Below are 13,410 nucleotides of genomic sequence, written 5' to 3' on the forward strand. Positions count from 1 at the left end.
TCGTGGACAGAACTCCTTTATTTGTAGGCTGACACCAGGCAGACACGCTGCTGGAGCTGAGCCCTCACCGTGGTCGAACAGTGCGGGGGTGCTCCACACCCCCCCATTAACCTCCAGACTCCCCCCCTGCAGAACGGCCATGCTACAAGGCAGAAGGTGCCCCCAAGCCACGTGCAGTCGCTACCGTCCATCACTTGTGCAGCAACTGACCCCTAGATCAGTGCAGTAGCAGCCGCCCTGCTGTGCCATAGTACCCAGAGGCATCCGAGGAGTAGCGCTGAGAGAGCAGCACCGCGTCCAGCTGCGCCTCGCCGAAGGAGAAGTTCTCAAAGAGCTGCGTGAGAGGAGAAAAAGCCATTCAGGAACACCAACAGCAGCTCATCCTGCAGCTGCTCCTGTTGCAGGGCCGCATGCCGCTTGCCAAGCCTGCTCCCCCCATCCCAGCACAGCTACGGCACGCACACTGAGGAGAGGGTGTTTGCTCCTGGCCCAGGCCGCAGGGCGTGTGGTCACAGCTCGGTCCTAACCGGGGTCAGCAGGCACCATCCCAGCACTGACCCCGCTCTGCTCAACAATCTTTCCTTTGTTTGGCAAGGGACTGGCAGCGGGCTCATGCATGTGAGCCGTGCCGAGGCCAGAGGCGTGCCTCAGCCCATTCATCCCATCCACGAAGCCAGCCAAAAGATGACATCAGGTTCCCACAGGGAAGCTCAGTGACACTGCTGGGAACGCAGTGCCTTTGAGAGCAACGTGCTGCTCCTGCTCCATTCCAGGAGGACGCAGAAAATGCACCCATGAATTAAAAGCACTGCTCCACGGAGCCGATTCCTCCCTGCATCTCATTGTCAAATCCCCAACAGCTGGCCTGGAGGAAGCACCCCACAGCTCTCCATTGCCCATCACTTCTCCAGAGCCCCACTGGAACAAGGCTATCCCAGGGGAGTTTCTCCAAGGGGTGCGGAGGATGGGAAGAGGAATGACTGCCACCACACAAACTCCATTTGATGCAATTAAAGATGAATACAATTAAAGATTAATTATGTTCCCAAAAGCCTGAGTAGGACTTAAATGCCTCATGAATAAGAGATGTTGGGGAAGAGGATGGTCTCCTTTTCTTCTCGTTTGGGCAGAGCAGAGTGGGAAGGTGCCCCTCGAGCAGCCAGCAAGGCAGCTCCCACTGGATATGGGAGGCCATGGGAGAGCCCCAGAAGGCAGCAGCTGGGGCAAGGCTCCTCCACCTGCACGCTGCTAGAAGTGAAGCAAAGCCTTTGTACTGAAGCACTTGGTATTCCCATGGCCTTTTTTAAGCACTACCACCTCCTGCGAGTCTGAGTGCGTGTGTTTCCCAGGGAGAACACTGCTAGGACTATTGATTTTTGGTAATGCAGCTGTACTTTCTGAGAGCAAATGCACTACAAGATTTAAAGGACAGCCACAGCCCTATTTTTTTCCTGCTCTCCTTTCAAGCCAGCTCCTCACTGATGCTCCTCTGCGCTCGTAGGCAACTGGATACCATGCACGAGTATCAGAGTCATGGCACCACACAGCCCAGATCCACTGCAGGCAATTGAGAATGAGGCCCTGGAGCAGCTCCTCCAAGGGCTCTGTGCCTCTATGACAAGCAGACGTCCCACAGTCATCCCGGGGGCTTGGGAGAGGCTTCAGAGGGCTCAGCCTCCACTTCCTTCTTCCACATCTATTTATCTTAGGGAGAAGCCAAGCAAGAGCTGGGAAAGATATTTATATCTCCCACCACGGAAACGCTCTGCTTGTGGGGAGGCCAATGAAATGGAAGAGCACTTTGTGTTTTTCCTTTTCTTCTGGAAAAGGAGAGCCCTGGAGGTTGGTGCAGTTCCCCTTCCCAGAGGGGCCACAGAGGGGGAGGAGGTGTGGATCTGCAGGGAGCAGATGCCGGTCACTCACAGGGCTGCCACAAGCCGTGGCATCTGGCTGGAGCAGGACTCCAGGCTCAGCAGCAACAAGGCAATGCCCTAAATCCAAACATGCCAACGGATTTACATCCTCACTGCCTGAGGAATAAATAAGGGGGTGGGATGGGGGATTTCTTAATACTATAAATGAAAACAAGCCCAATGGAGGAAAAGCTCAATTTGCAGAGCTGACCCCGCACACGCTGTGCCACCTCCTAATGCCCCTTGAAGGAATAGCATCACTCAACTAAGTACCCTCTGCCTTCCCAAATTGAATTAGATCTCAACAAGGGAGCACACTGCTAACATTTAACCTCGAGCCCTGCACCTCAGCATGAAGGCACTGGAGATGTGCTGAGCCTGCACAGCAGGAAAATACTTGCGCATCAAACAGCAATTGCAGTCATCAACCAAACACGCACCACCAAACATCAGCCCCCAACCACAGCAACTCCTTATCAAAGTCAGAGCAGCACATTAAAACCAGGAGGGCTATTTCTGCATGTTTTCCCCCTTTGCCTCAGCATGTGAAGCAAATATGACCAAAGCACTGGGGAAATAAATGCAAAAGAGGATTTCTGGATGAAGTATGCATTCGGGCGTTTGTCAAACAGCTCTCCTGGAGTGCAGCGGCACCTTTGTGTGCAAACCCAGAAACAGCAGCAATAAATCATGGCACTGCCTCGCACTGGGACGGCTGCAGCACGCTTTGGCTTCGCTGCCAGAGAGCAGAGCTGCCAATGCAAGCTCGTGCCTTCACGTCACCTGTCATGGGCTCAATAAGAGTGAGAAGTATTAACGGCAGTGGGAGGACAGAAGGAACCCAGGTGATGGGAGGAAGGCCAAGGTACTTAAAACTTCCTCCACGTCATCTCTGGCTTGTGCTCACACTGCCTGGCCAGGGTTCTGTGCTGCCGTCAGGGTTATTGATCGCTGTAAAGCCTTACGTTGTCTCCAGCAGTCAGCCAAAAATGACCCATCTGGGATTGATAACGAGCCCATGCTGCCCTGCTGAGAGCTCAGAAAAGCCACGGGAGTAAAAATTCACCACAATGCCTTACAGTTAAAAACTCCCAGCAAAGAACAGCATTACCACAGAAAAAGACACAGAGGTGCACACACACACCTGCTCTGTGGGGAGAAGCTGGCTTTGCTGGAGCTCCAGGCTGGGAAGCAGTGCTCCAGGGCAGGGGCACAATGGCTCAGCAGTACAAAACTGCCCGCAGTGAATCAGCCCTGCAGGCGTGTAGTGTTGTCTGCCTGGGGCCCACTGGCAGGAAAAGCCAGGTACCCTGCTCTCCTTGGCTGGGTTAGAAATTTGAAAGACCAGGTGAAGTCATCCGACTCCAGCAAACTCTCTGTCTGCCAGAGCTCCTCCTCTGTCACAGCTGCTTCCCGCTCACAGACACAACCCAGTGCTGGGAAACTGCTGGTAAAACGGGGACCTGCGGGGTCAGCATGTCTGGTTTCATGCACTTCTGCTAAAAGCTCTGCTGGCCAACCTAACAGCCTCCACCTCCAGAAGCTGCCCCGCAGCTCCTCCCTCTTCACCCCAAGAAATGCAGCAAACCCTTCCAGCAGAGGCCTGAACCGCAGCTCCCTGAGTCCCCCAGACAAACCCGAACCAAATCCTCTGTGGGCTCACAGAGGATGAAACCTAACTGGGCAACCTGTCAAGATCTGGAAAGCTTGTTCAATTAATGGATTTTTTCCTCTTCTATTTTCACTTTCAAAATATGTTTTCTGAGACAGTTTGGTGCCAAGAAAGAAACATCTGATTCCTGTGTTATTCACTGCGGACACCACTATGCCAATGACTATCTGCCAGGGGTTTAATTGCGCTTGGAGGCTCACCAGCAGCAACACAAGACAAGCACCAGAAGCAGGTAGGCAGCACCCATCCACAGCAGTGCCTCACTACAGAGTTCCCACCTCCTATTGACAGTGCTCAGGGCTCCCTTCCTGTGGCTCTTTACACTGCTTGGGCACCCAAAGCCTCCTTCCCCTTACAAAAAAGAAAGCATCCAGACTTCAGGAGGGAGGCAAACTACTCACAGAAGCCCTGGCAGCCTGTCTTGGGGGAGCACAGCAGGTCTGTGCTAGAAGCAGAGCACTAACTCCCTCACCATTAGCATTCAGCCTGTCTCGTCCAGTCATTTATATTCTCTTGCTCTGCAGCAAAGCAACACAAGACCTGAAATTACAGACAAGTGATGGGCACCCAGGGTTAGTGCGAGCCCAGTGCAAGACACGAGTCAGCGGTGACAAAGGAGAAACCCTCCTGCTTAAATCACCCATGCTGCCCCTTGGACAGCAGTCACACATAAACCAATTCTACCTGGAAAAGCACCACTCGTCAGAGTGAGCGATGCACAGAATTCAGGCGTTCTTGGCATGCGTGACAGGCGGTTTGTTACTTATATTTTTATTTTGCTGAGCCAGAGTAAATGCCACCTAAATGCCATGGAGCTTTTGGTAAATAAGCAAATGCCATTTTATGGGTGTTTTGCATCTATTTTACATGGTGATCATAAAGCAACAAGCTCAGAAAGGGCCAAGGGAGCTCATGGCCTCACTGTCCTCTACATCCCTGAGGCAGGAGGAGCTCATTGCTGGGTTCCATCTGCAGGGCAAACAGGGAGGGAGGCTACACGCAGGCTTGCCTTCTTCCCAGCAGAGCTATGTGGGGCCAGATCCAGGCTTTGTTCAGCAGAGACTGTCTGGTTCGTCCTGCATGAGCAGAACCCAGTGACGCTTCTGCCACGCTGCAAAGCCTTTGCTTTAGTGCAGGGTTTTGGGTCGTTTCCCCTCCTTGCTGCAAATCCATGAAAATTCATGCATTTGAGGAAAGCAAGCCCTAGTTGCTATGGTGAAAGGCATTCTGCAAACTAAGAAACAAACACAAGTGGGACATTTGGAGGTTACTGCATCCTCGCACATCTTTCTGACAAGAATAAAACACCCCAGCAAATTAAAGGCTCTGCTAACTTCCAATGTGAGGGATTCATGGTACAACTGGTTTAAGGAATTAATAATCAACCCCTGCATCTCTCCAAAGCAGCCTCACCCCTGTGGCACCCAGCACTTCCCATTAAAAACAGCTGCTGCAGGTGCTGTAGGACCTAGGCTTTGGCTTTGCTGCAGTGATGCCAGGAGGCTTGCAAAACACCTGGGAACACCAGGACAAGGACCCATCAATGTGACCTCCCAGATCTGTTCACAGTCACTGAGAGGAGGAGGAGCCTGGACACAGAGCAAGCCCATTAAGTCAGGCAGAGGGGGAGGATTAGCCAGCAGAAGGGCCAGGGTGCCTTTGTGATGAGCTCCCCACTTTCACTCATCATTGTACTCTTTTTTCTTTTCCTGCACTAAACACAGCCCGCATGTAGGTAGACATTTTCACAGTGACCCAACTACATCTCCTTTTCCCCCCAGAATCATGCATACATTGACTGCCCATCTCTCCCTCGATAGCAGCACGATCAGAACTGAAGGCAGAGATCTCCCCTCTGCGGAGCACACACTTGCTCTAGTTCTCAGAGCTGTGCTGGGTACATACTCTCGTCTCACCACAAAGGACCACCAGATCCTTTTTTCTGCACACTAGGAAGCCTTGATCTCGCCTAACGTAGGTCTTCTGATTTAGAAACTATGATGGGAAAAGAGTCCATCTCCTCTAACTCCCAAAGGAAAGCTGCAGAGATGCAGTCTGGGTGCCAGAGGCTGCAGAACATATGCAGTACTCCTCAGTCCACAGGAGAACTGGCAGCAGTGACTGTGCAGGGGCAGATGTTGCTCTGCTTAACAGCTTGCTGGGCTTAGGGTATTTTCAGGATACAGGAAGGCCAAGATTTTGCTTTCACGTGGTGCTGCATCAAACGTCTTAAACTGAACTGCTGCAATACCACAGCTGCTGCACTACTCTTGCCCGGCAAGACAGAAGAAGCAAGAGACCACCACCAGGTCTGCATGCAACCCACCAGCACTGGTCTGTCACTGAATAAAAACACCAAGTGACAGAAGACACGGCTCCATAACTTAATGCCCTTAAATTCTGGAGCCCCATTGGGTCATGCCTTGACTGTCCCAGCAGCACATGCCCCTGTCCTGATGGACCCAGCTCCAGGCCTGGCACCTCAGCTCAGTGCCTGCTGAAGCTTTGCTCCACAGCACCTGCAGAGCTACTCTCTCTGTCCATAATCTCGTAAGCTGTTAAGGCAGGGTTCACCCTTTTCCTTGCTCAAAACGTGCTTACTTCTGGTCCACACACAGCACAGGCCACCCTTTTACATCCCAAACCTCAAGATACAATCCTTCAGTTCTAACACTGTGTGAGTTCAGATGGCTCTCTTCCTACTGCGAGCCTTTTTGAAGGATCCTGGAACATTTTGGCTGTATCTTCACGTTCCTTTGCATTTCTATTTATTCATCACAGCCTTCGCATTTTCACAGGGGAAAATAAATAAATGACCAAGTAAATAATAAATAAAAGCCTGAAGGCAGCCAAGCCCTGGCTCCGGAGATGCACGCAGCTGCCCCGGCCGCCTCAGTGCCAGCACTGCACCAGCTGCGACACTGGGCACACAGCCACCCTGCAGGGCAGGGGAGGAGGAAGAGGAGGCAGCACAAAGGGGCTGCCAAGCTGGCATCTCCCCGCTGTGCCCAGCCTGACCTTACTCACACGGGAGATGCTGGAGCAGGATTGTGGTCCGTGACTTGGACGTGCGAGGAGCTGGCACACCACCTCCCTGAAAGCAATACATACTGCTCTGTATGAAGTGCTTCATAAAGCAGCCCTGTTCCTCGGGACTCAGCTAGACAAGAACAAAGCCAAAGCGTCTCACACCTTCATGGGAGGCACAAATCACTCACACGCTTCCCCTGGGCTTTCTGCACCAAGCAAACCAAGGAACCTTTTGCACAAATATTCTTCAAGACAGAGGGAATTTAAACTCCTCAATGTAACTCATCCTACAGGATCTATTTTCTGAGCAGTGTGGGAAGGCACCGGCCTGCACAACGATTTATTAGCACAAACAGGAGTGTGTGTTTAACTCCGTGGAATGGGGAGAACAAAGGATTATTCAATAAAATTCTGATGAGTTCTGCCAAAAGCAAAATACCAGCTGGAGCCCGGGGTAGCGCAGGCAGCCTATCGGCAAACACTGCTGCCAGTGCATCTGCACACAGGCATCAGCTGCGGCCCCGGGGAGCAGCAGAACTGGACCATCCTCACCTTGCTGTGCACCATTACCTGCAGGTCCTGCCTTCTGCTTCAAGCCCATGCCTGGCAGTGCCACAGCTGGGCAAGGAGGAGGCCCAGCATGATGACCTGACACCACGCTCCCCGATGCCCTTCGTTTAGATCCTGCTGCAGGAGCTAACACAGCCACTTTGCGAGAGGGCAACGTCGTTGAGCAGCAGATAAATAATGTATATAAAAGAGGACGTGGTGCAGTTCTGCAAGGTCATGCTGGAGCACACTGGCGGCCAGCTGGGGCCGGGCTCCTCGGGTAAGAAGCCTGCAGCTATTTATGACTCATGTAATTAATTAATGCCAACGGGCGCTCTGCTGCAGGCACGTGGGAGACCAAAGGGAAATACAAAGTGAGTAGGTTAGGAAATGTAGTGGAGGTGGGGGAGAAGGATGACAATTCTTGCAGGAAGGCACGCTTTGAAGTAATCATCAACAATCCAAACAGCCAGCAGCTCTTTGGGCTACATCAGTACAGAATCAATTAGGGGTTTTAAAAGTGCTCTGATTTCAGAGAGCAGCCAAATAAAAAATGGCATTTGAGGTAGGGCTGGGGCATTTCTAAGCATCATGCACCATGAGATTCCCGGCCCCACAGTGCAACCCACGAGTGTTGCAAACAGTTGAGTGAGCAGCGTAATGCCTTTCATGTGTTTTTGGATGAGGAATGTTAAAGAACAAGGGCAGCTGAATTTTATGTCTCTCTGAAGCCCAAGGACAAGATCAGCAAATGCAAAAAGGACTGATGGGCAAAGCAAAAAGCAGACACTCCCTGGAAACTGAGTCCCTCCAGGCACTTGAGGCTGCTATCTGCCTTCTACGGAGTCAGCTCAGGTGCTGGGGAGCTGAAAAAAGGGCCACATCCATCACTGGCCTGTTCCACCACGCAGCCCTGAGGTCTCACAGCAAGTGCTCCACACGTGGCAGTGCTGAGTCATGACACCATGCTCACACAGCCGGCGAGAGCTTAACCTAATTTTGTCCCTTTGTTTGTCCTCTGCGCAGAGGAGATCAATCAGCTCTGCTCTCTGTCTTCACATCCTATGCAGCCAACACCTAATGCACGGTGCAGCAGAACTGCAAACACAAAACAGACCTCTTTTGTCCCCTGATGCCCCACAGTCCTTTCGAGCTGTCCATTTCACATCCAACCTGCATCCTCGCTCGTCTCTCTGCTGCCAATTTGTGGCCAGAACATCTATCATTTCATGATGTGAATGCACATATTCATGCGTTCTCCTGCCTCCCTCTTATCGTAAGAAATCAGCTCACACAGTGAGGATTTAAATTGGTTTACAACCCAGCGCTGATTTCCTTCTCCAGGCTTGTCTTTTCTTCCTGGACACTCATGGGACATGAGCACTGCATAACAGCTCAGCGTTGCCACCTCTGCAGCCTGGGGTATCTCGCTTCCTGCCCTCCCATCAATACTAAAGCTGACTCAGACCCCCACTATGCACTGGTTTTCTGGAGTAGAACCATGCAAACTAATAGCAGAGATTTAACAAACAAAAAGAGCATGTGAAATGGCAGTTTTAGCAGCATAAAAACAAGCATGAGTGAGTGAAACAAGAGCAACAAAGTCTGCCTTTCTGGTGGGTTGCAAACCAACAGGAGCCTAAGTCTCTAGGGTAAAACATGAGCAAAGTGAATGACAACACCAACACCCACTTAGCATTTGTGTGATGTATTCCTGATCTGAGCTCACCAGCTTTGAGAACACTTCTGTTAAATACTGTACAGCTCCCAACTAGGAGTGATCTAGATTGTTTATTTCCTAAACAGATGCCCCCCTGCTCTGGGAGATCCTATAAGCCAAAGACAAAAGCAGTTTTAAAGAGATGCTTCAACCTCTTCTGGATATCTAAAATCAGCAGCTGGCTCCATTTCTCTAATTGTTTCACACTGACCTTGAGGATGTTTCGCCCATTAAACGACTCCCTCTCCTTGAAGGATGATTTACCAGTCACTGTGCTGCTTCGTTCTTCAGCTGGAAAGAGAAAAGCCACCACCAGAATGAGCTTCAGATAGGAGAACTGTGTGCGCTCTACTTCACCCGCCAATCCTCTTCTCCTCAAAATCAGCTGCCAGCTGATAAACCATCCTTGCACAGCTCTTCATGCAAAAAAACTGCCACTTTGATCTTAAAGAGATCCGTGCTGACTATGCAGGGATCAGTGCTTCTACCAGGATCACCTGCAACACCTGCAGGAAAGACCCTGCACACAGCTGGTGTTAGGGTGATTCTGGAGGGCACCTGTTGTGGGGAACATCCCTGCATACCATCTACGTGTGCGTATGTGAGGCAAGGAAGCAGCCACCCACTGAGACATGGAGAACAGCGATCCAGGCCTACAGTGAGTGTCAAATGTCTCCATCTCAGATCCATCTCCCCAGAGGACGTCTGAAGTTTTCTATAATCCCTAAGTACATAATCTGTTCTTTCTAAGGGACCTTTGCCACACTCACTGAATACATTCAATATTTCTTCTACATCTCCAGCATTAACTGTGAGTTCCCACTCACAACCAACAATGCTAATCAGATCCCATATCGAACGTAAAGTGATTTCTATGGCTGTCTGGGTAATGCTCTCCTCATTGTCTCCGAATGCCTCACATGCCTGATAGAACAGTTCAGCACACAGACTGGATGCTACTGCCAGCATGCCCCCCCGTCCTAAGGGCAAGATTCCTGTGAGTGCTGCTGGCCAAGAGCGGGTCTGAAATTGTGAGGAAGAACCTTAGAAAGGACCCAGAAGGTACTCAAAGCACGTCTGCCTCCTCCAGCTCTGCTGGCTGCTTTTTCAGTTTTTCTTGGGTTTTATTTAGCAACATCCCCCATACAATCTTCAAGGCACTTTTAAGATTAAAATAAGCACAAAAATAATTACAAAAAAAAAAAGCAACCCAGCACAAAAAGTGTAAAAATCAACAGTTACTGACTAAAACACCTCCTGTTCAGTGGTATTGTGTTAAATGGACATGAGAAAATGGTTTCTAACCGAAAGAGGGGAGATTTAGATATAAAGAAAAAGTGTTTTACAGTAAGGGTGGTGAGGCACTGGCACAGGCTGCCCAGAGAGGTGGTGTCCCTATAGACACCCAAGGTCAGGCTGGACAGGACTTGGAGCTCCTAATGGAGCTGTAGGTGGTCCTGTTCACTGCAGAGCAGTAGGGCCAGATGGTCTTTCAGGGTCCCTTCCAACTCGATGCATTTACCAGTAAATAACAAGAATACTCACCACCGCTTGGGTCTTTCCTGAAGAGTGTGTTCATGACAGTAGCGTGCAGTTTCACCCTATCCCATTCCCTAAGCATCAGACCAGAGGCTACGAACCTCTCCACCAACTGATCAGCAATCACCTGCAGCCTGGAAAGGCAAAAGGAGAAAGAACGGAGCAAAGTAAGCCGAGGAGAAATTCCTGCACTGTCAGTGTTTCACTCTTCTGCCAGGAAGGGCAGCATGTGTGAAATGAGGTCTTTGCATTCACTTGGGAAAAGAGAGCAGGGGAAGCAAACAGAGCCATCAGAATTCATTTATCCTGCAAAAAGTTCTGGCTGTTTCACAAGGCTTCCTATGTCCTTCCTCCATTCACACGGCTTCTGCTGCACACAGTCCACAAAGCAGGGCAGATTTAGCATAGCAAGGAGTTTGCTGCCAATGCCCAAACCTATGATCCCCGGGGCGTTCAGGCACCTCGGCCCCCATGGGACTCACTCGGCACAGGGCCTGCAGCTCTGCAGAGCAGCAGGCTGGAGCTGGGAAAGGCTTGGCTGGCCCCAGGGCTTGGGGTGGCCACACTCCGGCTGCCAGCTCCTACACTGCCTGCTTGATCCTCACCCCCAGTGGGCTGCCGGCAGCCACGCGGCAATTTCTAGACTCTCCAACTTCCGACTGTCATGGTTTTCTGTTATTTTCTGGCTTTACCTCAGTGATTTTTAAAATTAGCAATGACAAAGATTAAATGAATATCATTACGGACAATACTAAAACAAATTAACAGAGAATAGCTCAAGTGAAAATGGGGCTTTATTGCATTATAAAGTTAATCAAGGAAATAAAACAAATTAGAATGAATTATAATGGAAATTATTTGCCGTACGGGAGGCATCAGAGCATGATCTCTCTCTCTCAGTCTGAGCCATTCTATGTGCAGAAGGGCTTGCCATCCCCTAATGCTGTCTGCAGTTATGCAAGCTAAGTCGGGTAAATCAAATCTCCTGCTTTATGGCTTAAGCTGATCAAGATCATCCAAAGATCAGGAAGGAACTCCACCTCCATCCACTCCAAGAGCCACACGGAGCCAGCAGGATGCCTCACAGGAGGCAGGAAGGCACACACCTCTCACATGGGCTGCAGCAGTCTGAGCCAGCACAGCACAGCGTGGCGCAGCATGGCACAGCACATGGCTGCTGTGATCCTCCAGCATTGGCCTTGCAGCTGAAAAACTGCTTCCAGACTGCTTTGCTCATGTCTCTGAGCAAAAAGAGGCAGGTTTTAGCAGGCAAGAGAGACAAGTGCCAATTCATTCTGCTGGGAGAGATGCATCAATTCACAGGTGAGGGCAGGACCTGCCTGGCTGAGAAGAAAACGCTACAACCACATGGCGCTCTCTGAGCCTATTCCCAAGCAAAAGCAACAAACAGTGTTGCAAAACAGAAGCTTGGCAGCCTCCAGTTGCCATGCAAAGCACGAGGTTTGGGTTAAGCCAAAACCTCAGCTAGGGACCTCCGTGAAGGACAGAGGAGGCACTACCTCAGCAGCAAGCCCCTTTCTCCGGAAACATGTCTACAGTTGCAATGGCAGGCGGACTGGAAGGTCTCATTTCTCTCCCCAGCCACAGGCAGACCTGCCAGCCCATCCACATTTTGTTCCAGCACAATGGCTAAAAGGCTCCTCAGCAGAACAGGCAGCACTGGCACCTGAGGGAAGCTGCAAGATCAGTCCCCAGCAATCCAAGCAGTCCCCAGACATGGGCAGACGCTCCTGCCCCATGTTACGCTCCGCTTAGGTTCCACCTGTCTGGTCACAGACACGCACAGAAGCGCAAGCAAACTTGCAAGTGCCACATGTAAGGGGTGATCCGGAGACTCAGAAGAAAAGGGGTCTACAGCTCAGTGAGCTGATACATAGTGATTTCTACAGCACTGACTGAAGGGCACTTCTGTCATCCAGTATCTACCTCATATTTCTGAGTGCTCCCTCATTTCCTCTCCCTGGCTTATGTGGATTGCCCCGGTTCTCCACCCTCCCCCTCTGCTTTATCTCACCTCTGTCAGGGTAGGACAGACTTCAAAGCGGAAGAGTAGAGAATGGGAAAAGAAGATTTGGGTTCTTACCACCTCTCAGCAATTGTTACACTTCCATTTCCCCCAGCCACTTTCTTATCTCACATCCGATCTCTTACTTCAACAGAGCAAATAAAGTGTGTTTTTCCCCAGGGCATTAAGCATGGGGCCCTTGGGGAAAAGAAGATGCTAGAACACATCCCTCCCTCCTTGAATAGGTTCCTGCTGGCACCTTCCTTCTCCAGCTGTACTGTTCACCCCCCCCCCTGCAAGCTCCTGTTGTCCTCCAGCAAGGGGATCAGACAGCAAGGGCAGCACTGCTGGAAAAAGATCAAGCTAAAGAAGAGAAAGCCAACACTCAAGAAGAGAAGGCTGAAGTTCTCCTGGCTGCTCCCCTGCCTCCTTCCCAACCAGCTCACATGAGCAGTTCAGGAAAATGGTGGCTCTTGCATTTCCCCAGTCTTTGAGAAAGCACTTAGAGATTACGCTGCTGTTGGTGATGCACTTGTCAAAAATGAGATGGAGGAAAGCTGTCCAGCCATCACTGCATCCTGGACAGGGCTGTGGCAGAGCCTTCAGCTGAAGCCACGTCAGAACACTGAACAGCACAAACACACCAACCTGACTTTGACATTTCACACCAGAGGTCAGAAGACAGATGTTTCACACCCAGCTTGTGTTTCAGGCTACTCAGAGACACAAAAAACAACTCTGTGATCAAGCTGCATTTTTCTAAGGACTTTTTTGTTTAACTGGTTTTTAAGAATAATGAAATGCTGCAGAATAAATCAGGCTGTCCAGATTCACCTGGTCCATTCATTGGAAACTAGGCAGCAGAGGCCAAGTTGTCCTGTGTTTTAAGTCACCTGGGGAACACCTCCTTGCCTATCTCATCACTGCCTGATCCACAACACCATTACTCACTCCAACAGAC

At 50.7% G+C, this 13,410-nt stretch overlaps 1 protein-coding gene across 5 annotated transcripts in view; it reads right to left on the reverse strand.

The window, feature by feature from the left end:
* The window catches only part of ASCC1 (activating signal cointegrator 1 complex subunit 1), a 27,362-nt gene continuing 13,952 nt past the window's right edge, over positions 1 to 13,410 (reverse strand). For all 5 annotated transcript variants that reach the window (XM_090144938.1, XM_090144942.1, XM_090144941.1 and 2 more), the window contains 3 exons: positions 10,430 to 10,557; positions 9,096 to 9,175; positions 1 to 334 (listed from right to left, as the gene is read on the reverse strand). In XM_090144938.1, the coding sequence (XP_090001064.1) occupies positions 218 to 334; positions 9,096 to 9,175; positions 10,430 to 10,557 (325 nt within the window). In that variant the 3' untranslated portion in view covers positions 1 to 217. The remainder of the gene's footprint in view (positions 335 to 9,095; positions 9,176 to 10,429; positions 10,558 to 13,410) is intronic.

Source organism: Phasianus colchicus, chromosome 8 (genome assembly GCF_987193195.1).
Source record: "Phasianus colchicus chromosome 8, bPhaCol1.hap1.1, whole genome shotgun sequence".
NCBI classification, from domain to species: Eukaryota; Metazoa; Chordata; class Aves; order Galliformes; family Phasianidae; genus Phasianus; species Phasianus colchicus.